Below are 26,371 nucleotides of genomic sequence, written 5' to 3' on the forward strand. Positions count from 1 at the left end.
GTGGAGTGCTCTTGCACTATTGTCCAGTGAACTAACCAAGTCAATCCAAACTTTGGGAATAATCGCAGCATGATATAAACAGGCTGTCATGGGTTTTTATTAGTAAATAAAGCAACTTTTGTGTAGTCTGCTAGTAAGTTACGTACTTCTTTTTAGACTGAGATCTAAAAGGATGCACACAATTTTTTACATGCAGGCTATGGTTAAAGTAAATTATTTTCTCTTTTTTTTTAAAAAAAAAAAAACTGTTGACGTGTATGAAACGCATAAAGGAATGCGAAGAAGGTTGCGATGACTCTTATAGTGCTAAGTTACGATTAGTTACGAAAATTCAGTGTAGTTTTGGTTTGAGAAAATATAAGAACTAGAAGATAAAAAGATGGTAAAGAGATCATACGGTATAGATGCAAGTGAAATTTTGCAGCCCGTGGTCGATGGCAGGTGAGGAGAGAACTCGGGTCATCTCTAGAAAAGTACGAGTATGGTCAGGAGGCATGCGAGGTTCTTTTTATAGAATAAATGTTTTATTATTAGTGTTTTATTGTGATTAGTTTTATTACTATTTTATAACAGTAATAATAATACTACCTAAAATTAAAACACAGATTGATCTAAATTTCACAACAGAAATTTCAACCATTAAAAAAAACAAACAAAAAAAAAAGAACGTACTCATTCAAGTTATTAGAAATTATTCATACTAGTTACAATGTTTTTATTCTAGGTTAATAAAACAGTCTATCATGATAAAACATTTTTATGACTAGTCTTAGTGAGGTCATTGAATTATACGTATCTGGATCAGCTCATCTGTGCAGCCTGGTATTTCATAATACACTCATAATAAAAAAAAGTGAGCAGTAGTAAGGCGGAGGTCTATTGTTCGTAAATAAAATCTTTATTTACGAACTGCTGTTATGCTAACGCGTTACAGCGACAGCGGAGGTAAATGCTTACGACTAACTAATTTAGAATAGTAAATTCAGCTGAATGGCTGAATTTACTATTCAGACATTTATGAACATGAGAAACTACATTTTATTATAATGTCGATTCTTAAGTATTCAAAAAAAAAAAAAATATTATTTAAAATACAAACAAACAAAAAACTTTCATCCCTAGTGGTGTTATGAATGCTGGTATCACGGTACCCGTAACGCAGTCACTACGAGAATTTGATTGAAGACCTTGCTTTGGAGCCCAATCTTGGAACCTCTGCTTTTCAAGTGAAAGGCGAATTACTAGTCTCTTTTAGCAAGATTTTTTTTTTACTATGTAAAACGGACAAACCGCCCTAAAGAACATACGCAGCCAAGAAAGACACTGGTCTCATAGCCTCAGTTGTCTCAAATTAAAAATAGCATAACTAGGATTTAAGACCACATGGCTTAGTTTACTGTCAATCATCGAAATCATTATATTATCTTAAAATCGGCAGACCAGATTCTAAAGCATCTTCTGATATTATCTATCATCTATGAGGATATAGAAATGCAAGAAGCTATTATCTCGAATCAAGTAACTTTTAAATAAAAATGCATCTCGAACAATCCATCATATTACTCTCGAAGTTTATTGGTTATTTTGATTTCAAAGAATAACGAAATCTTCACTTCCTGGATAATTTTTGCACTTATTTATTCACTATTGTGGTATACTGTACGCGCCATTTGGGCACAGATAAATCAGGCTGTGTATATCTCTAACTTCCTGAGGATTGAAATGTATTCAAAAAGGACTTAAAACACAAAATTAAATAAACTGGGTTTGACTTTCTGAGGGATTTAATCAGAGTAGACGGACATCGAAAATGAAGATAAACAGAAATGGATCGAATTTAATAAGGGTATTTCATGCATACCATAAAAAAAGCTCGTTCCTTCATTAGCTGAAAGATTTTTGATGGGAGCATAATGATTCCTCTTCTACTACAATATAAAGTTTTGCGCAGAAAATAATAAACATGCTTCGTATACACAAAACTTTATAAACAACAAAGAAAAACATGAAGTATTTATGGAGTTGGCGGGTAACGTAGGCCATGAAGTGTCACCATATTGTTTGTCGAGTACGTATTTCACTGGACTTTTTTTTTTTTTTTTAATTTGTAACAGGAATAAATCCTTCCACCTCCGTCTAATAATGGCCTGGCTTAGCTTCGTTTACAAAGAAAGATAGAAAACTCTTTCCATCACGCATCTGTGCGAAGTTAAACCGATAGAAAATTTCTAAGCACTATATCAAAACTCTGTTGGTTAAATGCATATTTATTGAATTGAAACACGCACTAATGCGAGTATAACAAAATTCCTTTGCTGCCAATTATTAGCCAAATCACACATAAATAACAAATTGTTTCTCTTTATTTATGTTTTAATTATTCAAATAAATAAAACTCCTTTTATTTTGGCTCAAAATTCCTCTACCAAAACAACCTATCCTTTTCATATGCTCTCTTTCTGTCTGTCTCTCTCTCTCTCTCTCCAGCATAACATAACTTTTAAAATGAAGAATTTATTTTATACAAACGTTTACATGCGTTTTAGGTTGCTGGATCTACCTTTAGTAGGTCTATCCATTGCATTTGTTCAATCAACTGACAGGGTTCTTAAAGCTTTTTAATAAAAGAAAAAAGCTCGTATATTTTCGGCAGTCATATTTTTGCAAGTAACGCCAGCCTCGGTGTGTTTTACGATGCTACAATATTTCTTTGACATTTGTGGTGTGAATAATATGCAGAATAGCTTCCAAGGTGATGTTAACTAAGCTTCAAAATATATGAGTAAAGATTTTTCTTTTAAAACTAAGTAAATGATAATTAATTGAAGAAATTATATGTTTTAGTACTAAAAGTCACATACAAAAATGAAAAGAAAAAGAAATGCAAATACAAAATCAAATGCACAAAATGGGTTGGCTTAAAATGCTCAATACCGTATAAAATTTCAGAAAATATTTTGTAATGAAAATAATAAAAATGAAAACTAATGGTTTTGTTAGTATCACTGTTGCAAACGGGGAGACTTTCTTACATGTTACTCATACTTCTTTCATTTTAAAGTTAATCCTTAGCAGAACTACTTAAATTTATGTATCGAGGTGATGAAAACTTAACCTTGACATAAAAATAGAGTCCGAGCCAAGTGCTACTCAAAATTCCTTACTTTTTTTTTTAAATCTGTCCACCCCTCCTCCATGTTTACTTTAGTGAACAGCTGCCAGAAGTGCTTAGCTTTCTTCCTGAGCGGCTTTCTGTGTGTTCATCCGATGTCATAATTATTAACAGAAATAACACACACACACACACACACACACACATACAAATCAGATACAGAAACTGTTAAGCTTAGAATTTACTTTACTTTGATATTTCGTAAAGTTAAAAGAGAGAAATAGAGATTATATTAAGTCTATAGGTGATGGAAACTAGACAAAACAAAACAAAAAAAAAAACCGGATCTTTTTTTTTTTTGTTTTGAAGTGCGAAAATAGGAAATAATTTTAACGCTGTAATAATTCTCATTAGATTTTCATTCCTTGTTTAAATACTTTCTTCATCCATCTTCTGTTAATCTAAAAATTACATAACTTTCTAGAGCTTATTTCTCTTTCCTCTCCACTTTGTTTTATTTTATTTATTTATTTATTTTAAGTTTACTGCCCACGTTTGTATGAATCATAGCTCCACCTTGTTAACTATAATGAAATTACTCACCTGATTCGTTTTTTCCTTACTACTTTTGAAAAACGTATCAGGTGACTCGCTGAAAGTTTTTAACAAGGTTTCACATGTTTTATCAACACTAGTTTTCCATATTAGCAATAATATGGAAAATTAACAGTTTTTTAATTTATTATAATTAACAGTTTATTGATACAAAATATTAACATTAGTTGAACTTAAAATTTCAAGTTATTATTTTTTGAGCATTATCCTAGTTTGATTTTTTTTTCTTCATTTTTAATAATGCTAAGAAGTAATATTTGAACACAGAGGTCGCTTTAAGCTGCTCCAAAACAGTGACAATAAAATGGAATATATTAGCTGGATACCACTCTAGTCGTCTGCTAGTACCCGAAAGAATTTGTAATCTCAATTCAAAACGAAAGTTAACCTTCCCAGAATTTAACTTAGCTTTATAAAGGAAAGGTAACACCTTTGTCACAGAACTTAGTATTTAGATTTTTATTTGAATACAAATAGTTAAAGGAATGTTAATACTTAAATTATTAATATCTGTAATTATACTGCATTTTTAATAATATGATTATTAAAAATAGTATATAACAGCATCCTTTAGAGTAGAATGAATTAATCGCCGTTGTGAATGAATGAGACTTCATTCAGAATTTATAGTCTAGTGTCAAATGCAATAAAAAGGGTTGAAGATCAAATCAGGTCTAGTGAAATAAATTTGGTAAAATAAATTCATATCACTGCAACTCTAAAACATTACGGAATGAAACGTTATATCTCCACTTTATCTTCTAGAACACGATTTATCGTGCATATGGTTTAGAGATTTTCATCCCCCCCCCCTTCAGAAAAGGGGGATAGAAAAAGGAGATGAAGTTCCGCCAGTCACTTAGAGGCGTCTGCTTCCGTCTTACATTTCCCCCTATTTCTCCCTCTTAAAGTACGGAAGTAATCTCGCTCAGCGAGTGCTCCTCCCTTGTCTCCCATGCACACTAAAAGAAGAATCTTAACTCGGGGAATGGCTGACCTGAACCCACCCATGCACACGTGCAATAAATGGTCGCTTAAAATAAGAACATAGATGGAGAGGAAAATTATCTCTACCTCATAATTTGCTGGCAGAAAGATGTAATGCCACATCATGTAAAGGGGTATTATTAATGGCCCAAGACGGCTCGAGGAGCGGAGACCTTGTCCCACTACTAAACGCATTAAATCAAGCCTACCATTCCGTTCGTTTGTGAGCACGTTGGAGACGATGTGAGCTTTCTGAGTTTTTACTGTACTAAAGTTTGCATGTATGCAGTATATGCGAACTTTGATATTTTTTAAATAATTTTATTTTGGGTAGCAAGCTTTCTAGAGATCCATAATATACATTTAAAGGAGATTTCACTTTTTTTTTTCATTTCGTTTAGTAAGTATTTATAAATTAGTATAAATAATTCTACTTAGAAAGTGATTTTTAATCCTATTTCCCAAGTGAGCAAACAGACAAGTATGTCAAGTTTGTGCCTCCACGTAATGCAAGACTGAGGCAACTCGTGGTAAAGGTGGATTAAGATTCGATCACTTTCCTTGGTATTTTTCCCCTAATGCAAAGCACATCCCCTTGCGGAGATGTATGATGCTAGCATTAAAGGCAGGCGTCACTACCCAGACAGGTTTCGACCTTTATTGAGGTCTGTGGGAGCCAGACCTGAAATACGAAGGTTGAAGTAATGCAGAGCTTGTATGAATTTTATCTAAACAAGTTGCCACAAGGTGCTTTGATCTTATTAAATAAAATCTCAGGATGAGAGATAGATGTAGAAAGTTTTTTAACTTGGGTATATTATGCGTTCAGGATACCAAGTAATTTTATATAAACCTGGTTTTTAATCCTATATATATCCTATATATAATCCTATATATATATATATATATATATATATATATATATATATATATATATATATATATATATTATTAAAGTTATATTATCACGAATCTAAGATTCAAAACTGTAATAAAATAAATAACGTATTTATATATTGGTAAATGACAAACTGTGCCATGTTTCATTTTAAATAAATGTATGAGTAGAAAAAAATAATGATATAACTTTAATTGAAATTTAATAATGTATACCAATGTTAAATTATATAATATGTAATGACATTAAAATATTAATTTTGCTTAATATACAAATAATAATTAATCATCACTGTTATTAAAAATAGTGTTTAACATCTTAAATTGGCACTCAATAAAACTATATATATTTGACTATGCGAACAAGAATGAGATTTCTTGCAATCACAAATTACATTAAAGTGTGTGTGTGTGTGTGTGTGTGTGTGTGTGTGTGTGTGTGTGTGTGTGTGTGTGTGTGTGTGTGTGTGTGTGTGTGTGTGTGTGTGTGTTCGCGCGCTCGGTCTTTAAAGAATTAAGTGCTGAATGGCATGCAATGGAGCAAAGCCCCTTCAAATAAAGTAATTACAGAAGATTCCCATTGAATCGCCATGTTTATCCGTCCTAGAAAAATGCCATGTGGCGAATTCAAAACAGATGCTCTATTTCGAGATGGACGAAAGGCCTCCTGAACAAACACACCTTTCTCCTGTACCCCCCCCCCCTCCCTTGTCAGGATTGGCCTTAAGCCGATTAAGGCACAATCGAACCCCGTGCTGATGAAGCGATAAAATTTAATTTTTGAAGATTTTGCTCAACAAAAAAAAACAAGAAAAATACTTTTACAAAGCATAATCAATAAATGCATTATTTAATTTTTAATAGTGTTTAATACCATTTATTCCCGATACCTAATTATCTGAATTAGGGATCCCTACCATAACGATCCCAATTGGGTTCATCATTTGCCGCGACTGCCACTGTCTCTTGCACTTTCTAATTGTGTCCGGTTTCCTCTCTGCTCACCATGCGTAAGGATCACGCTCTCAGCTGCGAGTGCAGCAGGAAGAGCGTCAGCTTGTTTTCGGAAGCTTTGCGCCAAACTCGATCATAACCTCGCAAATGCCGAATTGTCTTTTCCCGGTCCGAAGCATTTGTCCAGATGTAGGCAAAATAAATAAGAGGGCCTCTGTGAAAGAGCTCCTTCGACGGAGGATTAGTTTTTCTTGTCTTCCAACTTCTTTGCCATTGCTGAAACACAGGTTCTTATACTACATATAAAGAATCTTTCACTGGTTGCAAAGGCTGTTTGTTTCATTCATTCAGTCAAGATTTTTGGGTCTCATGTCACACCATTATATAAAATCGCTGATACCAAAAATCATGAATTTATAATCAGTATAATAATAACGAATTCTTTTGACTTTTGGGATCCTTTTAAATTCGGGTTGGAGGAATGACCTGGATCCTGTAAGTCCATGTGAAACACCTGGCTTTGATTCTGTACATCTTCTACAGATTTTTCCACCCGATAGTTGTAATTCTTCATTCTTTCAAATTCTGTTTAAAACAGCGCACCAATGAAACAGAAAGTCAGAACAGCCAGATTCACCATAATTATCCTCTTCATTAATTCTTGCTATATCTGCTCAATCTGCAGTGCAAAATAAATATTAATTTATATTGGTCCATGCGGTACTCGTGTTATAGATTTTGACACTTTGGTAAATGAGACTACTAAAAGTGACAGAGATTCAGTGCAAAAACTGGAATGCTTTGCTTGCTGTTTATTTATTTCTAGTGAAGCTAATGCAGTAATCAAAAACACGTGTGCAAATGTTTGCTTTGAATATTGAAATATCAATAAAAATAAATAAAAGAATAAAATAATAAACAAACATACATGAATTTCATCACCCGTTATTATGATGAGACCGCTGTCCCGCTTATTGGAGGACTGAAGTGGCTTGAAAAAGTTCCGTGTTTGGTCTCTAGAGAACGGTTTTCGAACTATGTAAAAAAAAAATAAAAAATTACAATTCCTCAGTCCACCCACTGTATAAATGTGCTATAGGTTTACTAATTCTTTCGTGTGTGTGGGGGGGGGGGGCATATTAAAAAAAAGGAGACTGATTGGAAACTAATGGAATCCGGTCATAGGAAAAAATTGGCTCAATAATTTTTATAAAATTATGTTTTTTCCCCCAAAAAAATGCTATTCTTATGTAATCTAGAAACAAACAGATCTTTTGAAAGCTCAGAAAACTAAGGCTTATATGTAATATCTTTCTTTATACTATTATAGAATATTTAAGTTTACTCAGCATAAGGTTGAAAGCAGTATGCTACTGTTACTTAGTTTAAACTCGTACTATTAAAATAAAGAAGTAAAAAAGGAAAGATTTAGAACGTGGTATCAGTGAAATACAAATAAGTATGATATAATAATGATCATTTTCTTTTATTATTTGATTGCCAATTAAAGATAGATTGGCCCCCAGCATGCAACTTTGTGAATGATGATAGCGTTATGCTAAATAACACTGGAACTAATTAAATGGAGCTATTTTATTCAGTTATAATTAAGATATATTTTATATATTTTATAGAAAGCATGCCCTAGGACTAAATTCTCTTATATTATGTATTATGTAAAGATTTTCGGTGTTATTAGACTGGTAAGTAGCGGGATGCTATTTATTGATCATGCTACATATTCTAGTTCTGAAAGACATTTTTCACAAATCAAAATTTTTAAAAAAATCAAATTCAATTTAACGTCGAATATAATGAAAGAGAGAGAGCTTTTGTATGTATGTGCCGAGAAAATTGCGGTTTGCCAAAAGCTTAATATTCCATAAAAATAAATCATACACACCTTTTTCATTATTCCAGTTTTTCTTTTGCTAAACGTTGTGTACCGTCGTAGCTTGTTGTCAATAAATTCCATCTTTATCTTCACACGCCCTTTAGTTTTTTTACCATTTGGTGGGGGAGTCTTTTTGGGTGGACTGGACGGGTTACTAGTCTCCTTTATAGACAACTGAGTGGCCGTGTCCATTCCATCTCTCTGAAGGTCGTGTCCAACACCATTGCTTTGAACGGAAACACCTCCCATATTTATTCCCAAAGTGCTGTTCTCTTCCGTCAAGGTCCCTATCCTTTGTAAGCAACCCTGGTCACGACCCCTTTCTCTAACTGACGGACACTGCATAACGGTAAGAAAATCGCAACCATCGGTCGTTTCACAGCGTCCCGCCGATCATACACTTCCACATGTACTGTCATGAAGCACGCGGTGCGTACGAATTACTCGTTTGGCAATCGCAAACTTTCGTCTGTAGAACGTTCGCCTTAAAATGTAGTCCCGAGAAACAGACGCACCCATTCGGGCTCTGGTTATTTGGAATTCCCTGCCAAACGACTTTTCGCTATTCTAAGACTCTTTAACTTCATATTTTCAAGAAGTCGTTCTTGTTTGTTGGATTTTGTGATATCATTTGCTGGCACTCATAGCGAAATGCGCCACGATACATTTGAACCAATAGCGCCGAAGCTTGCGTTGCCATATATGGTAATCAGAGTTCCCAAATTTGGAATGTGTGACCATAAAAGGCAATGACGAATCAGTAGCAGCAATCATTCAATGTCTCCTCACGTCTGTCTTCCCCGGACAGCAGTGATAATGAGAGCAAAGTCTGAGGGGGGGGGGGGGAGTTAGAAAAGTTTGTTACGGAAACTAAAATCTCAACTGTCACTAAAGGCTTTCACGATGCCAAGGTCGTACGGAAAAGTTGCGGAAGTCAATAACTAGTAGCCCGCTGAAGTGGCTTTGGTGGAGGTTTTCCAGGATCAAGTTCATCACAGGGAGTAGCAACAGCTGATGGTCTATATCTTTGCCGTTTACGGGCTTTTTAAGCTGTAAAAATCTAATTTCTATTCAGCCAACATTTTAATGCAATTATAGGAGGAATAAAACAGCTCTACTCTAATAAGTAATTTCAATAACATGAAATGTGAAAGAAACTTCATTTCTTTTTATTAACACACAATAGCCGAAACGTTTTTTGCCATTTGTCACCATGGCAACAGGTTTAACGTTGTTGCTATGGTCGAAACTTTATGCGCTTGGCTGTAAACGATAATGAGAGAATATTCTCGGCCTTAAATTTAGAATAATTTTAACATAATAAGTAGGTGAGGAAGAAACTGTTGGCGATATTTTCTGTCTTTTTTAAAAAAAAATAAATAATAAAATAAAATAGCTTTCCACCTTTATTTAAAATGGTTTATATTTTAATTTATTTTTAGAATATTTCTTCCTTATCAGTTTTTTACCAGCCGCATTGCATATTATTTCAATTTTAGAATATTTTTTATTTTTCTCCCTTATAAACAACTTTTGACACGACAGATGTCTTACTCTGCTAAATACTGATTTTATTTTATTCCAGAGTAATATAATACTTCCTTATCAATGGCTTCCTGTCAGAAACATCGTACAACAAACATCTCGCTTTGGTAATATTAATTGTAACATTAAAAATGAAAAAAAAAACTGTATAAAGGTAATGCACTAATGCATATATGCGTTTGGCGAAACTGTACAGCCGAGTTTGCGTTGTCTGAATGATTTCTTTTTAAAAGAAAGAAAATTACCTGCATAGAAGCCTGCCGCTCAGGAGGGCCATAAACTATATTCCAGAATTGAATTTAAAAGTAGCTGTCTAAAAACTGACAACAACCTGTGGTATGTTAATTAAAATGATTTTTTTTCTTTTTGTATTCATACCAGGACGTGTTTTGGTAGTTCAGAAAAAGGACTTCACAAATAGTGAATGAAATCTATTTTATTCAGATTATTTATTTATTTATTATTTTTTAAATCTAACAGTGCGCCATGTCTATACATGTATTTGCCTTTTGCAGAAAATTCACACACACGCATATTAAAAAAAAAAAAAAATGCTCCGTGGTATAAGCTGAAGTACAAAGGTGGGAGGAGAGTTAGATGGTGGTGATAAACAGTTTTAATAAATCAGGTAAAATTGATTAGACATGCTTGAACGAACTAGAAGAGACGGCACTTACGATTAACCTTTTGATGGGCGCACCACACCCAAAACGGAATTATAGCTGCGATGCATCTTTCACTTGTAAATGTCAAATTAAGAATGGTTAAGACAGGATAGTAAATAGGACCCAGCAGGAATAGCGAGCGAAGTCGAAACCAATTGTACCCGGTGTCAGCTCCGCAAATGGCTTTACTGTTTCCATTCTTGATTTCTTTTATCATGAGGTTGAGTTTTTTTTTTTTTTTTTTTTTTTTTTTTGTAGCTAGAATTAACCGCCGTATTCGCTTCCCGCCTTTCAATAAGTGGCGTGCCAAGGACGATTGAAGTCAGCGATAATCTGGGATAAGTCGGAGTCACGCAGATTAATAAAGGAACGTTACCAACTACCAAATTGCGACTTCACATGAGAATATAAAGTGTACTGAAAATCACAGCTATTCAATCTTCAGAATAGATTGCTGCTGGCATATTTCAACGGACATTATATATCGTTATATCATATGCTTGAGCAGGGCACGAATAGAGTCCATAATTTGTTTAAGCATTTTTGCTTGAATGGTGAAGTTGTAGAATAAAAATACTCGCATTCAGATTAGCGAAGTTAAAAATGATTGAACTTTAACAAGTTTTTTTTTTTTTTCAACAAAAATGATTTGGTACAGATATTGCAATTGAGAAGAACTTCGAATAATACCGAATACCATTCAGAGTTCCCCTAAACCTACTGGATTGACTAGAGTAGGTACCGCTTCGGCTTTCCAACTGATAGATCGTCGGTTCGAATCTCAATGCAGACACTGATGTTTGTGAATGTCTTTAGGTGGTAAATGAATTTCATCGAAGGGTTTCTGAGATAATCCAGCTTATTGGAGGCCTGAAATGGCTTGAATAATGTCCCATCCTTGTTTGCTTTCTCTAGAGAAGTGTTTCCGAATTACCTTAGCTTACTCACGGTACTACTATTCAACAGGGTTATAGCCTTCATGGGTGGGATTCACATCATTTATTTTTTTAATTTATAGCAGTTACTATATCAAACTTTAGATAATAGTTAAATGTTATTATAGTTACGTAGATGATTTTTGGACAAGGAAATACCAGATATTTCTTACGTTTAGAAGTTTAGTTTCTACACGGAACTAATATGTTTAGTTCCGTGTAGAACAAAAAAAAAAAAAAAAAAAGTGTTTTTTTTTTTTTTCTTGGGAAATATTTTGTCCTTGAGAAGACCATTCTAAAAGGAAGAACAATAGCAAATACAAGGAGTTCATTTCGGACTCCTTTCGCAAAATGTATAAGTGCTTATTAGATTTGTCTGTTCATATGTATGGACGAACAATGTTTGCCCATATGAACAGTGGATGTCCATACATTGAATCCCCGCAAAAATGTCTGAAGGCATCTTAGGTTTGATTTAAATCAGACCATTTTTAGTGGCAAAACGGAGCCAAAGTTTTATGTTAGAAATGGCGATAAATAAACTGTCTATGGTGCATTAAGAGAAAAAAAAAAAAACCTGGGTTCAATTGCTGTGATAATGAATGACATTTACTCAGATCATCCATGCTCCTTCTGTTCGGGTGAAGAATATGGGAATTTTCTTCCCATATTCTTCACCAAATTCTTCATCAAACAGGCTATAGAAGCAGTGAATTTAAGGAGCGTCAAGGAGAGAAAAATGCGATTATTGTTATGGTCGAAGGGTTGATTAATTAATATTAAAAGATGTATAATAATCATAGTAATTAACACTGCTGAATATGTTAATATTGTTTTCGAGTGCACATATAAAGTTATATTAAAAACAATAAAAATTTAAAAGAAACTAAAAAAAAATTATGATAATGAAGGAACGGGATAAGACAACCAGTGATTGTGAATATATCGACAGGACAATCTGTACCTGGGATGGGGAATCTCATGTAACCCGTATCTGTGTGGATATAGAGATGATTATTTAGCATACTATACTGCTCAATCCAATCGTTCCTTTCCCCCCCCCCCCCTGAAATAAGTGAATCGGTCTCGTGCTGGGGTGTAGATTTTTCGGTTTCCCGTCTCAAACAAAAAAACGACCTTCAACACATCCACTTTGCAATAAATACAATTGGCATCAAAACAGGTCTCACTTATTAGGACAATAGCTAGCCCACACTATTAATGATAGAGAAATCGTACCGAATGGCCTGAATGACAGCAACAACTACCCTTCGGAGCATGCTTTCAACCAATTTCTGATACGTCGCGACAGGAATCTTCTTTCATTCCTCGCGCAAAGCTATTCTCATTGCTGATGCCGATGACGGCCACTGTGGTCTGGAGCGAATTCGGTGTTCTAATTCGTCCCAAAGATGTTCGATGGGGTTGAGCTCTGGACTCTGAGCCGGCTAGTCCAACGCTTCGATGATGTTTTGTGGAAACCACTCTCGAACACGCTGCGCAGTATGGCATGGAAAACATTGTCGTGCGGAAACATGTAAGGATCACTGCCGAAGTACTTCCACAGCGTCGGAAGGATGAAGTTGTCCAGGTAGCCAACTGACGTCATGGTTTTGGGCACATCCACCAATGAACCAAGCACCACTGAAAACTAAAATATCCCCATACCATTACCGAGCCTCCACCAAAACTTGACAGTTGGAATGATGCAGTCCTGCCGGAACTGTTCTCCGGGTAATCTCCAGATCCTACCGCGACCATCAGAGTGAAACATTTGGAAGCCTGATTCATTGCTCCACGGAACTATTTTCCAATCAGCTACGGTCCAGGAACGTTGTGAAAGACACCAGACCAATTGTCGTTTGGCGTTGAGGGGGGGGGGGGGGGAGATGTGTGGCTTGTTCACAGCAGCTCTGCGTGGTAACCTAAGGCATGAAACTCTCCGGGGACAGTTCTAGTGCTGACAGATATACCTGCATTTTCCAGGTTGACTGCGAGGTCGTGCGGGATGCTCGAACGTTCCCAGACAAAGTTCGTCGATTTCGGTCAATGAGTGTCGGTGGCTTCCGAGGTCGTTTTCCTGATGTGGTAGCACTATCCACTTTCCATCCACGAATGACATAAGCAACGGTGGATTTCGGTATCCTGAGACGGATAGCAATGTCACGGACACAAATACCACAGATGTGACACCAAACGACCATCCTACGTTGGAGGTCTGTCAGTTCTGAACGTGGCAGTTGACATCGAGTACAGTGCAAAGCATGCAGCATCCAGCATACGCCATCTTTTATTATCAGATTTACGCAAACACTCCCTGGATATTTGTATGTGGTAGAATTCGAAATTTGCAGGGCACGTAAGGTGTACAAATACTTTTGTCAACATGGTGTAATAAATAGTAGAAATATTTAACACATCAGTTACGTTAGGTAAACAGTAGTATCAACTTATGCAAAAAATAGCGTGTGTGTGTGTGTGTGTGTGTGTTCGTGCTTGCGTTACGTTATGTTCACTATACCCTGATCACTGTTTCTCAGAGCAAAACATTTAAATCAGTTGCTTATACAGGGTATAACGAAATTTCGATTATTATAATTTGTACGGATTTGATTTCTTCATAATTTTACTTTTATGTGCAATAATTAAACGTAAAAACATCCTCCAGTTTTAACTTTTTTAAGAGAAGAAATATAATGATCCAATAAATAAATATAACGCGAATGTCATATCTGCAAATTTTTCGTTAAGAGGATGTTCATAAGACGAGGGATTAAAACTTGACATTGCCTTCTTTTACGGAATTACGAGGGAGCTTTCCTGAATTCCCTCCAAACACATTAACACAGAATGCAATTAGGGGATGATCCAGCATATTTTTACGAAGCGAGCAGACCAGTTAAGTCACGCAAAGTAGAAATCAATCAAAAAAAAGCTCTTCCCATCTTAAACTCTCTTGCCACAGATGTAAAATATTTTAAGTGGCAAAGTGTAGTCTGAGTGGAAAGATAGTCACAAAGACGCCGATTTTCCCTCAGCTGTTTGAGTGTAATCCTTTTTTTTTTTTTTTTTGGTTAAAAGAAAGCAATAATTCCATTTTTTTATTACCCCCCCCCCTGTAAGTACTCTCTCTCCATAAAAAAAAGTGAATAGGGGATGCGCTTACATTCTTAAGATTACTTAGTAGGCTGCTCACGTACTTGGCTGTTCTTTAGACAGACTGCAGGATAAAGACGACAAAAGGGGAAGTTCCCTTCAAGAAATTCGAGTTCCGAATCCCGATTTCATTCTCTTTCTCTAATAGAACATTGTGATATTCTAATTCGCGGAAATATATTATCAATTCCTTTATTTCTTTGAAAGAATCTTTTTTTTTTTTTTTTTATTGCTAAGCTATGCATAATCGTCTGTCTTAAAGAGCACTGAAGGAAATAATAGATTAATATGTTTCAAATCATTCTTGGCTTACAAAGTGAATGATTTGTTGATAGAATGTCAAAACAACGCGCAAAGGCAGCTGCTCTATCACGTGAGCGGTAATGCTGATGCTGACGACAGAGTTGTAAACTTCCGTCATAACTGAGGGAACAGCTGTGTGATTATCTTATTTTGTTGCTCAGGTTCGTGCTTGAGATGTTTTCTCTGTGAGTGGCCATAACACACTAGTATAAGCAACGGATGTTTCCAAGTTCGAGGGTATGACTGCGAAGAGGCGGGGGTGGGGTGTTGAGAAAAAAAAAAGTATAGCGGGGAAAGAAACAGCCAACACTTGTTTAAACGCGAAGAAATATTTGAAGACTGCGCCAAAAAGAATTCGTGAAATGTCATGCGGTACGTACAAATTTTGTTTATTAAATACATTCATATCCTTCACCTTCATCAAGAAATAGGGGTTGTAGGAAATTTATAAATTAACCGAAATATGTGTTTTGTTTGAACACATACAGTATATCATGCTAATCAATCGAATTTGTATTTCCATTAACAGAAATCACGATTAAAAATTGTATTTGTAAGGTAGTATTGTTGAGCACCGAAAACTAAAAATCCGAAGTATTGACATGACATATCGTAATATTTTCAAGTATTGCGATAAATCGCTCCTGGTAGATATTTATTGTATTGATTCAAACCAACACCGTTAGCAAAAGTTTTAGAACACAGAAAAATCAAACGTTAACTAAATGCATATTTTTAACATGGCGTAGACCTGCCGTTAACTTCCAAAATGGCACGATAACCACAATACATATTTCCACGAATTAGGAATTTGTTTTCTGGTTGGCCAAGTGGTTAGCATATCTGTTCTCCAACCATTGTGAATGCCTTTAGGTGAGAGATGAATTTCATTGCCCAGCGTGAGACCACTGCCCTGCTTATTGGAGGCCTGAAGTGGCTGGTTTTGAAAAACGTTCCATGTTGGGTCTTTAGAGCAGGGTTTCTGGACCATGTAAAAATAATAAAAATTAGAATAAAAAATCCTTAGCCCACTGACAGTACTAATGTATATAGACTTACAATCTTTCATTAGTGGGAACCACATAAAAATAAAAAAAAAACCTGTTTTATAATAAGCACGGAATCAGGCACACAGGCACTTCAGCTGTTACGGAATATTTCACGTTTCGCTCTCCCTCTTCCGCTATACTGTATTTAAGTTAAACCTCGATTTTGTTCACTAAATGGGTTTTAATTTACGAAATGGTTAAAAATCTGATTTTAAAAAATTCCGCTACTTTATAACTTGCCAAAAAGCTTAAAAATACAAACATTTTATACTTTCTCTCTCTCTCTCTCTCTGGTGAATTAAGGTGATCCAAACAGTGTAAATTTAATAAATAATTTAATGCTTGATAAATGTCGTAAAGTAATTTGAAATCATAGTTCATAAAGTTTTATTTCTGATGAAAACAAATCAGACGTAAACTCTATGAAAACAAGAATGTAGTTTAGCAGGTTTAATACGTTATTGAAGCAGAGGTGACAGACGCGAGATCACCATTTTATTGCAAATATTTCTATTTTGTATCAAGATTCATCCTCGGTGTGTTTTTTTAAGCTGTGAATTTCATATTTCATATTTACTAGATGTGCTGCACCTTTCTGTCAGTTGGCAGAGAAATGTATATTCCTGTTTAGGCTTATTTTATTTTTAATCAAACATTTCGAAAAGCGACTTTTAAACGCTCTCACTCCCTCAATCATCAGTGATATTTGGTTGTTCCCACGAAGTGACTTTGCAAAATTCTTCACCCTACCAAACCAAATCGAGCCAATGGTTTTCCCATAATAAAAATTACATGAAAGGTCAAATCAGAACCCGAACAGCTGCTTTCCATTGCAAAAAAAAAAAAAAAAATCTGATTACATCCCAACCTTAAGAAAAACACATCATTAAGTAAAATGGCTGTATACAGAACCCCCTCTCTTTTTTTACAATCCATTCTCTTTGCTCATCTCAGCTAATCTTAGACCCGCGTGAGACCCTCAGTAAAGATCTCTTATTATAATAGCTTCCATGTAATGATAATCTGCAACGCTGTGACGTCATTCAGTAGCCAATGACTCGCCAGTGAAAGTTATCCATCATATGATAGATATCTGAGCTCGATTAAAATCACCTCCTCGCTCCAAGGAAATTGTAATCTCTCACCTACGTTATTATTTGCCTCTTGTGAAGAAAAAAAACAAACAAAACAAAACAAAAAAACACTGCATGTGCGTGTTACGTACAATAGAAAGACCGTTCGATTCATGTCATTACGCGAGGAATCTTTATATCGACTTTTCCATCATTTAATCTCGGCACCCATTGCAAGATGTACTCGCACCGAATAGCTGAATTGTACTCTGGTGTATGTTCACTTTTTTTTTTTTTGCATCATGTTAGAGCCTCCTTAGCTCAACCGATATCAATGATGGTGTCATTTGGATGTTAAAATCTAGTTCGAATCACTTATATGCGAAAAACCTTTATGAACTTATATATATATTCATAATATATATCTCAGACAGTGGGGTTTGAGGGTAAAGCGAAACCTTTCCATCATGATATCGTTTCGTGCATTTATTCGAGGTGTTGATTCACTCATTTCAGTGCTATCAGTTGTAACGTATATTTCCTATGATAAGCGCTGATTACATTACACTTCCGTTACTTCTCATTTAATTAGTCCTATAGCATTTTTTCCTTCTCATTTCCGGTCATTCTTCTCTTTATTCATTGTTCTCTGTACGTGGCCATAGCATTTCATTTCCCTCTCGCAATCTACTTGATCACTCCTTTAATGCTTCGTTTGCATTTCTTCTACAGTTCCTGAAACACGATTCAACCATAACGATCCGAAATTCATAAAATTATTATAAAACATTTTGTGCACTGTTTTAAGTTCTGAACAAACGGCACGTCATTATTAGATTCTAATAATCATGTGAAACGCTACATTAATATGGTCAATACTATGTGTAACTATTCCGGACGATGTATACTGGGACCTAGTGCATTGTCTTCTTGGAAGCGTCCTTCACATGCGGAGTAAACGGTCGATATGAATGAATACACTTGACGGGTAACAATATTCAGGTAGGCCATATAATTCCTTGTATAGCCTACCTGAGACTTCAGCAGTACTAGGAAACCATTCGCTAGACTATTACTCCACTGACTTGAACTGTTGTGACCAAGCATGATGGGTCCATGAATTTATGTAGTTGTCGCCAATGTCTTTAGGTCTGCATGAGATGAGTAAGCAGCATTTATCATCCAACGTGACCTTTCTTGGTGTACAAAATGTTGTTTTTTTTTCTCGTCTTAACCTCCCAACCGGCCAGAACATCTATATTGTCATATCCCACGTGTCCCGATAGCACATAGGTCTGATACGTCAGTTTGAATGGCCAGTCCTCAGCAGAATGCCAACAGCATCAAACGATTGCGATCCCTTCCAACTACTAACCGCGCTCAGACTTGCTTAACTTTTTGCGGGAGCCATTAGTAGCAGAGACTCTACCAATTGACCAACCTTTGCTGCAGGACGTCTATATACGTCCAGCAAAATCTGAATGCGATGCATGCTTTCTGTTGAAAGAACATGGATAGGAAATACAATTTGGCTGTCATGTCCATTTAGAAGGTGCGACAATCCTTCACACTGAAGAGAACACTTAACCAGATTACCTCGCAATCATAGGCTGCTTCTCAGTTGCCTATAACAAGAAACGCAATTCCTTGTTCTTTCTGGGTAACTGGACTTTTAGTTGTATTGGATAGACTTAAAATATAGAAATCATTTTTATTTTCTCCTTTTATTCTGCAATTTTTAATGCCAGGACAAAATAAGAGATCCTTGCATACTTTATTCACTTGAATATTGCATTACTGTACGCCCACAGATACGAGACACTTCAACACTTCTGTGCATGTCAGAAGAAGGAGAATCCATTCCGATAATAGTGTAATCAATCCGTCTTGTGGAATGAATTGTTTACTATTACACGTCGGAAAATTAACTTTTCTTTTATGAACATTGTTGTTTTTAAAAGTGGTAACTATTTTGCTTGTATAACAGTTGGAAAATTTTACGTATAAAGCACGTAATTTGGCGTGTTTGTGACCAATTCGTACATCAACCTATTTCTTTTTCCCCTACAGTATGAATTGACTCTTCTTGGCACGTTGCCAGACTACTGTCTCGAATCTGTGGTCGTATCTCCCCTAATGCAAAGCACATCCCCTTGCGGAGATGTGTTTCCTTTAATGCATAGCATAGCATCATACATCTCCACAAGGGAATGTGTTTTGCATTAGGGGGAGATACTAAGGAAAGTGATCAGAGCTTACTCCACCATTACCACGAGTTACCTCAGACCTAAACTATGTTCAGGGGCAAACTTGACTTACTTGTCTGTTTGCTTACTTGGGGAAAAGGATTAAAACCAATTTTATAAAATTGCTTGGTATCTTTAACGTATAGTATACCCAAGGTAAAAAACTTTCTACACACACAGTGCACTACTGCTTGAGGCTCTGTAGTGCGACTTCTGAAAAAGTGGTCTTTCTTTCTCAGTAGCATCATTGAGAGTTATCTAAGCTTTTAGCCTTTACCTCCAGCTGAGAAGATTATTGTCTAGTATTTCTAAGACAAAAGTTATTTCCAACAGTAGGAAAAGTCATCATATGTGGAATTTTTTAAGAAACAGAAAACTAACACTACTGAACTTTCTTTTTTTGTTGCATACATGTAAACAGTTTTTATATGGTGAAAATATAGAATAGAATTTCTAAAAAGAATAATGTCAACAGACAGCTGAACAAATGATTGGGGAGTACAAAGAAATAGTCCGGAATTAGAAGTACTTCTGCGGATACAATATTCTTGGCTTATTTCTTTTATCAAACGGCAAAATGAAGTAATAGATATTGAATGCTGTCTGTGAAAACTTTCGAACCAGTAAAAAATTAGATAGAGTAGTTATTTATAATTAATTTCCAGGAGTTCCATTCTGAAAGAAAAAATCCATTGAACAACAAATTTGGTAAGACATAAAAAATAAAAATAAATACTTAAAGAACTGCATAAATTTTTCTTTACAGACAAATCGGCCCTTTACAACACACGCAATTTACATACAAAAAAATACTAGTTGTGGTGGTGGTGGGCGGTAGATGGCGTTGATGGAGATGATTGGTAGTAGAGGTTGAAACAGTTGTATAACAGGTGTCCTCCCGCGATGAAACAGGTGTCCTCCCGCGATGAGTCTTCGGACTCCTTGGAGGTGTCATGAATAATAATAATGATAATAATAATAATAAATTTTTCTTTGATTTGTAAAGCTTTAGGCTAAATTTTGAATCTGCTTACCTCAGTGTGAATTAACTACACATTCACTGTGTGTTTAGCAATCAACAATTCGATGTTTTACGAACAATGCCAATGTCACTTCGTAATAGAGTTTAAGAGCCTCCGTAGCTCAGTCGGTGTAGATGAAGCCCTTTGGTCGAAAAGACCTGGGTTCGATTCCCTTCCATGACGTGAGGAACCTTGATCTGGTCTCTTTCGACTAAAGGTGAGTTAGCCGGTCTTATACGGGGATGGAGGGTTTTCGTCCCCCAGAACAGACAAACCGACCCCCTGAGCACACGCATCTGATAACAACCTTATCCTCGATACTTTAGCTTAAAATATTCTCATAATGGCTATCGATAATACAGGGCTGAAGTTTTAACGTATTTACATTAAAATTGGAATTCGGCGAGCACTTGACAGACTTCTATAGTTTTTTCTTCCAAATAAATTTACTCAGTCGATTTTTCGAGCAATCGATTCTTGTTTGAGATTTTTTTTAAAGATTTTGCCATTCTTAACAGATATGCGCAAACTTAGATTTGATCTCATAGGTAATGAGGCATGATTAGATTTTATTCTATTCTCTAATCCACATCGTTCCACCAAACAAAAATTTAATGGCAAGAGAAATCCAAATATATTCATTCAGTCGTTATAACTTCGAATCAAATAACAAAGGAAGTATTCCTCGATTAAGTTTAATCATATGAACTCTTACTTTTAAAAGGACGTTAAAAGAAATATCATCAAAATGAATTATAACGAATTATAATTATACAATTATAATTTATAAAATTATATTAATAATTTTTAAAAATTGATAGAAACTTTAAATTGGAATGTATTGTTATTGTTAAATCACTTTTAAATGATTTAAAGCTTCAGGCATAAGTTACTAAGCGGTAATGAGAACATTGCATTCGTTTCGTTATTTTATTTTATTTTATTTATTTATTGTTTAGGCTCTATAATTATGCTGACCATAAGTTCCTTTTTTCAGAAAAGTTTTGTTATAAAGATTCTGTCCGTTGTCTCTATAAGCCGTCATCGTTTTACTGGAAATTCCAATATTACAATAAATTGTAATATTGGTAAGTTATTTATTGGTAAGTAAGGTAATTTATGGAGTAAGTCCATAAATCGTTACAAAAAAGAAGTCTACATGTCACAAAAGACGACATGTAGACTTATTATTATTATTATTATACAAACATATCCTGGAATCAAGACTCATCAAGGGAGGCTATAGTAAGATGCATTCTAACAGAGATAATGTTTATCATACTTCATCTTAAATTGCTTCAATGTTTCCGCACTCACCATCTCATTTGGCAATAAATTCCACCCACCAACCACTCTCCATGCAAAAAAGTCATGATGCACTCTCTTACGCACCACACCTTTATACAACTTCCAAGAATGACTTCTTGTCTCTATCCCCTTCCTTCCTTCAACCCTTTGAAAAATATCCTCGGTATCTATTTGATAAGCACCTCTTAGCAATTTATGTCTCAATCGTATCGCCCCTCTTCCGCCTATTGACTTACGTCTGTAATCCACATTCTCTCAGCCTGTCTTCATAGTCAGTATTCCGCACTCCTGATATTGCTTTTGTTATTCGCCTCTGAATTTTTTCCACAGCTTGCTTCTCACCTAGGAGCGCAGGTGATCAAATCGATGCCCAGTAGTCTAGATATGGTCTAATCAAAGCCTTGTACAGAGGAATGACCACATCCTTATCTTTACTTGTCAGTGTTCTTCTTAGTATACTGGCATTTATTTGTGCTATTTTTATTATTTTGGCAATATGTCCCTTGAACTTCAATTCTTTATCCACCTATATCCCAAGATCACACTCTTCCTCCGCCTCCTGCGATACAACGTCTCCAATATGATGCACAGCTCTACTTGTTTGAGATCCAAAGTGCAAAACCTTACATTTACTGGTATTAAATTGACATCGTCACATGTCTGCCCACATAGCCACTTTATTCAAATCGCTCTGAAGCACCAGTGCATTTTCATCATTCCTAATAACATTTCCTAGTTTAGCATCATCCGCAAACAGCTGAATATCAGCTTGCAGACCACTCGCAATATCGTTAACAAACAAATTGAACAGCAGTGGTCCTAGAACAGAACCTGTGGGACTCCACTGGTAACTCTCCTCCTGAGAGACGTGGCACCTCTATATACAACCGTTTGATATCGATTAGAAAGCCTGCTGTCCAATCAACTAACTGATTTTCCAATCCCATTTGCCTTAACTTATATACTAGTTTATTATGTGGTAGCCTGTCAAATGCCTTTGTAAAATCCAGAAGCATCGCTGTATATGAATCACCCTTATCTAGAACGGTAGTCACCTTATTATAAATGCAAGCAAATTTGTAAAACAAGCCATCCCTTTAACAAACCCATGCTGACTTCTATACAGAGTTTTGTCCTTGTCCTTTCCTTATGTATGTATATATGGGTTTTCGACTGATCGTTTTTCTAGTTGCAACGCCTACGAACAAAAATTTATTAAGTTATCGGGCAAGTTATATGCACTAGTGCGAAATATGACATTAAAAATTGCTTTAATAACTGAATGAGAACGTTTTTAGTCCGCAACTCACAGAGCTATTTATCCTCATATCTATCATACCATCTTTGGGCTTCAAGAACAAATTGATATATGAATATGAAGATTTTGTGGAAATACTCTTCATACAGCTTGAACTGCTCACAACATATGCGGCACTAACTTACCTAAGAAATCGGAAGCATAGCTATACTGTAAAAGTCATATCACTAAAAAAAAAAAAGTGTACATTTGAAATGTGTTATATAAATTAAAATTTTATTATCCTATCCAATGCTATCTCCATCTAGGAAGTCAAGTGTAACATTTGACTTGTTCTATATGGTTTTCTACTCTGAGTTTTAACTTGCAGATTGATTTTTCTCTTCTTACTATCGTAAATATTTTGGGAGGGGATTTAATGTAAGGCCATATTTTTTTACTTTGTATATTTATTTCTTGTATTAATTTTTGCAAGTTTCCTCTCCTTCATCAGAGCAGTTAACACGATATCTTCTGCATAACGAAGATATTTATATTTATTCCTCCTATTTTTATTCCGTCCATTTCTTCCACGCTTTCGAAAATTTCTTCATGGTAGAGATTGATCAGAAGAGTAGAAATTTAATTAGGCGATTCAATAAAATGTCTTCAAGAATTGATATTCACTAAGCAAGTTACTTTCGTATTACACACTCTGTTGAAAGTATTTTGGATAACCACTGTCGTATGAGGAAATATCTTCTCTTCTTCTCATAGTCTCCTTAATAGGACCGATGAACAATTATCAGGAAACATTCCTCACCGAATTCCTCCAGTCGCTTCTTGATCAACACATAGCTTTCAGTTTGGTAAATGAAACATTTGTCCAATTTTTTTTTTTGTGTCAATACGCTTTATTCTGGGTTTTCATGTTTTTCGACTTTCTGGAATAAGTTCTTGCATGAAGGTCCATTAGATCTGCTAATATAGCCAAACAAGATGATTTGTTTCCTTCACATCTTTGTTGATGGATCGACGCAAGAACCGGTTCTTTCTTTCCTTCACGTACGAATTTGTAATATGATCAATTTGTAGTATTTTTAAGAGACATCTATAACACATCATTCATAACGCCTCCTGTCGTCACACATTGCTGGTAAACATATATATGTCTAAAATATATAGTTCTGGGCATCTGTGTATTGGCAATGACGTGCCAAAACCGACTTCAAAAGAGACATTATCATAAATATGTCTTTTCGGTGATCTGTCTGTTCATGAGACTGGTAAACGACTGCATTACACAAAGCAATTTTAGGTGACATTATCAGCCAGTCGAATTATGAGGGCACTATTTCAGCCAAGAAACGCCCAGAAAGAACCCATCGAGCTACAAGTTATTTTGAAAGAGACCAAAGGGTATTCGAATGGGGACGGAATGAAAATCTTAGCAGTCCGATATGGAAATTCTTAGTTGGATACTGGGAAAGAGTTGTACAGTCTCAGTTTTTATGGCACGGTAGTTGCATATAGGTCAAACACCACACATGGCATTCAATAGTGCAGACAGCATTGGCCTAAGGAACACCGTGACTGGTTCGCAGAACGCTGAAAGTCCGTTCTATCGAAAGATGAATCACACTACATCCTTTTTCCGATTGGACGAGCGAGTGTGAGTGGTAGATGTCTGGAGAATGCTTAGAAGGATGAACATCAATCAATATGCGACGCTGTCTACGTGTAGCAATAAAAAGGAAAAAAAAAACCCGGATCCATGTCTGTTCCAACTAAAATACTGTGCCATACCAGATCTGCTACTGCGGTGTAGTGTAGAGGAAGGTAATGTGCAAAAACTTGGCTGATGGGCACAGAGTCCTGAGCTTGACCCAACATGAAAGCTTTGGGGGATAAACGGGAACTTTGAGTGTGTACAACAGAACTACAGTGGTACCTCGACTTACGAACTTAATTCGTTCCTAACCGCGGTTCGTATCTCGAAAAGTATGTATCCCGAAACCCAATTTTCCATTATATCTCATGGGAAATCAATTAATCCGTTCTCAGATTCAAAAATTTAAAAAAAAAAATTAAAAAACTATTCTCAACTAAATGAAGAAAATGCAAAGAAATGGAGGAGGAGCATTTTTAATAAATATGCATTTTGTATACCATTACATGTTAATTTTTATTTAAGAAATCTTTGGTTTTACATGATTAGTACGAAAATCATCTTCCGTTAAATTGTAAAAAAAGTCAATTTTCTTGTGGCTGGTTTTGTGGTTCAGGAGTTTTCGATTTGTTGTCATCAGTTGCTCCTTTTTGTCTCTTAGGTGAGGGAGGTTTAAAAAACCTATCCAACGTTCAGTGAATCTGTCGTTTCTTTAATACCCTTCTAAAGTGATTAATGACATTGTCATTGAAGATATTGGCGACTCTAGAAACCACACCTTGATTTGGATGCCACTTGTTAACCAATTCTTGCAATTCGCCCCAGTGCTGCAAGATGTGTTTTACGTCACTTGTTAGAAGTGCTCCCTTTTTGTTGATGTCTTCTTCGTCCTCTGAAGACATTTGCTTTTCCTCCTCATCCCTTTCTTTTTCCTGCTCTCTTCTTAACTCTTGTAGCTCTTCGGTGGTCAGCTCAACGTTGTGCGCCTCTACCACTCCTCTATGTCTGCTTCATCAACTTCCAAATGCATGGTCTTGCCCAGGGAGACAACTGTACCTACAATGTCAATTTCGCTTTCAGGTCCTTCCAGTGCAGTTCCTCGGACACAATGGGGCCATAACGTTTTCCAGGCTGATTAGAGTTCTCACAGAAACATCTTCCTATGCCTGACTAACAAGACGCAAAGAATGAAGAATATTGAAGTGATTCTTCCAGAATTCCCTGAGGATTAATTCTTTGTCGGTGATAACTTCGAAACATCTTTGGAAAAGAGCTTTGGTATAAAGCTTTTTGAAGTTGGAAATAACATATTGATCCATTGGTTATAGGAGAGTGGTGTGGTATTAGGAGGCAAGAACTTAATTTTGATGAAATTAAACTCTTCATCCAAATCTTCTTCCAACTATGGTGGATGTGCTGGAGCATTGTCCATCATAAGAAGAACTTTCTCAGGCAGACCCTTTTCTTGTAGATACCGTTTCACTGTGGAGCAAAGACCTCTGTTCTCTTTGCAGAGGTCTTTACCTGGTTACCCAGGCTCTGCTGTTACCTCTCCACATAACGCTGAGTTTGTGCCTGTTAACTTTCTGCTTTTTAAAGACTAGGATTTTCAGAGTGGTAAACCAACAGGTTTTATTTTCAGTTCACCACTGGCATTGGCACAAAAAAGCGAAGTTATTCTGCCTTTTATTGGCTTGTGTCCTG

The 26,371-nt window shown here is 35.7% G+C and overlaps 2 protein-coding genes across 2 annotated transcripts in view; one reads left to right on the forward strand and one right to left on the reverse strand.

Moving 5' to 3' along the window:
* Window positions 1-8,877, reverse strand: part of bs (serum response factor blistered) — a 30,167-nt gene extending 21,290 nt beyond the window's left edge. The window contains exon 1 of the mRNA XM_090398917.1: window positions 8,469-8,877. Within this exon, the coding sequence (XP_090255043.1) occupies window positions 8,469-8,804 (336 nt within the window). The 5' untranslated portion in view covers window positions 8,805-8,877. The remainder of the gene's footprint in view (window positions 1-8,468) is intronic.
* The window catches only part of LOC150102332 (retinol dehydrogenase 12-like), a 79,359-nt gene that overhangs the window by 26,844 nt on the left and 26,144 nt on the right, over window positions 1-26,371 (forward strand). The gene's annotated exons all lie outside the window — the stretch shown is intronic.

The sequence above is a fragment of the Typopeltis vanoorti genome, chromosome 10 (genome assembly GCF_054136105.1).
Source record: "Typopeltis vanoorti isolate ZY-2024b chromosome 10, IOZ_Tvanoo_1.0, whole genome shotgun sequence".
Lineage (NCBI taxonomy): Eukaryota > Metazoa > Arthropoda > Arachnida > Uropygi > Thelyphonidae > Typopeltis > Typopeltis vanoorti.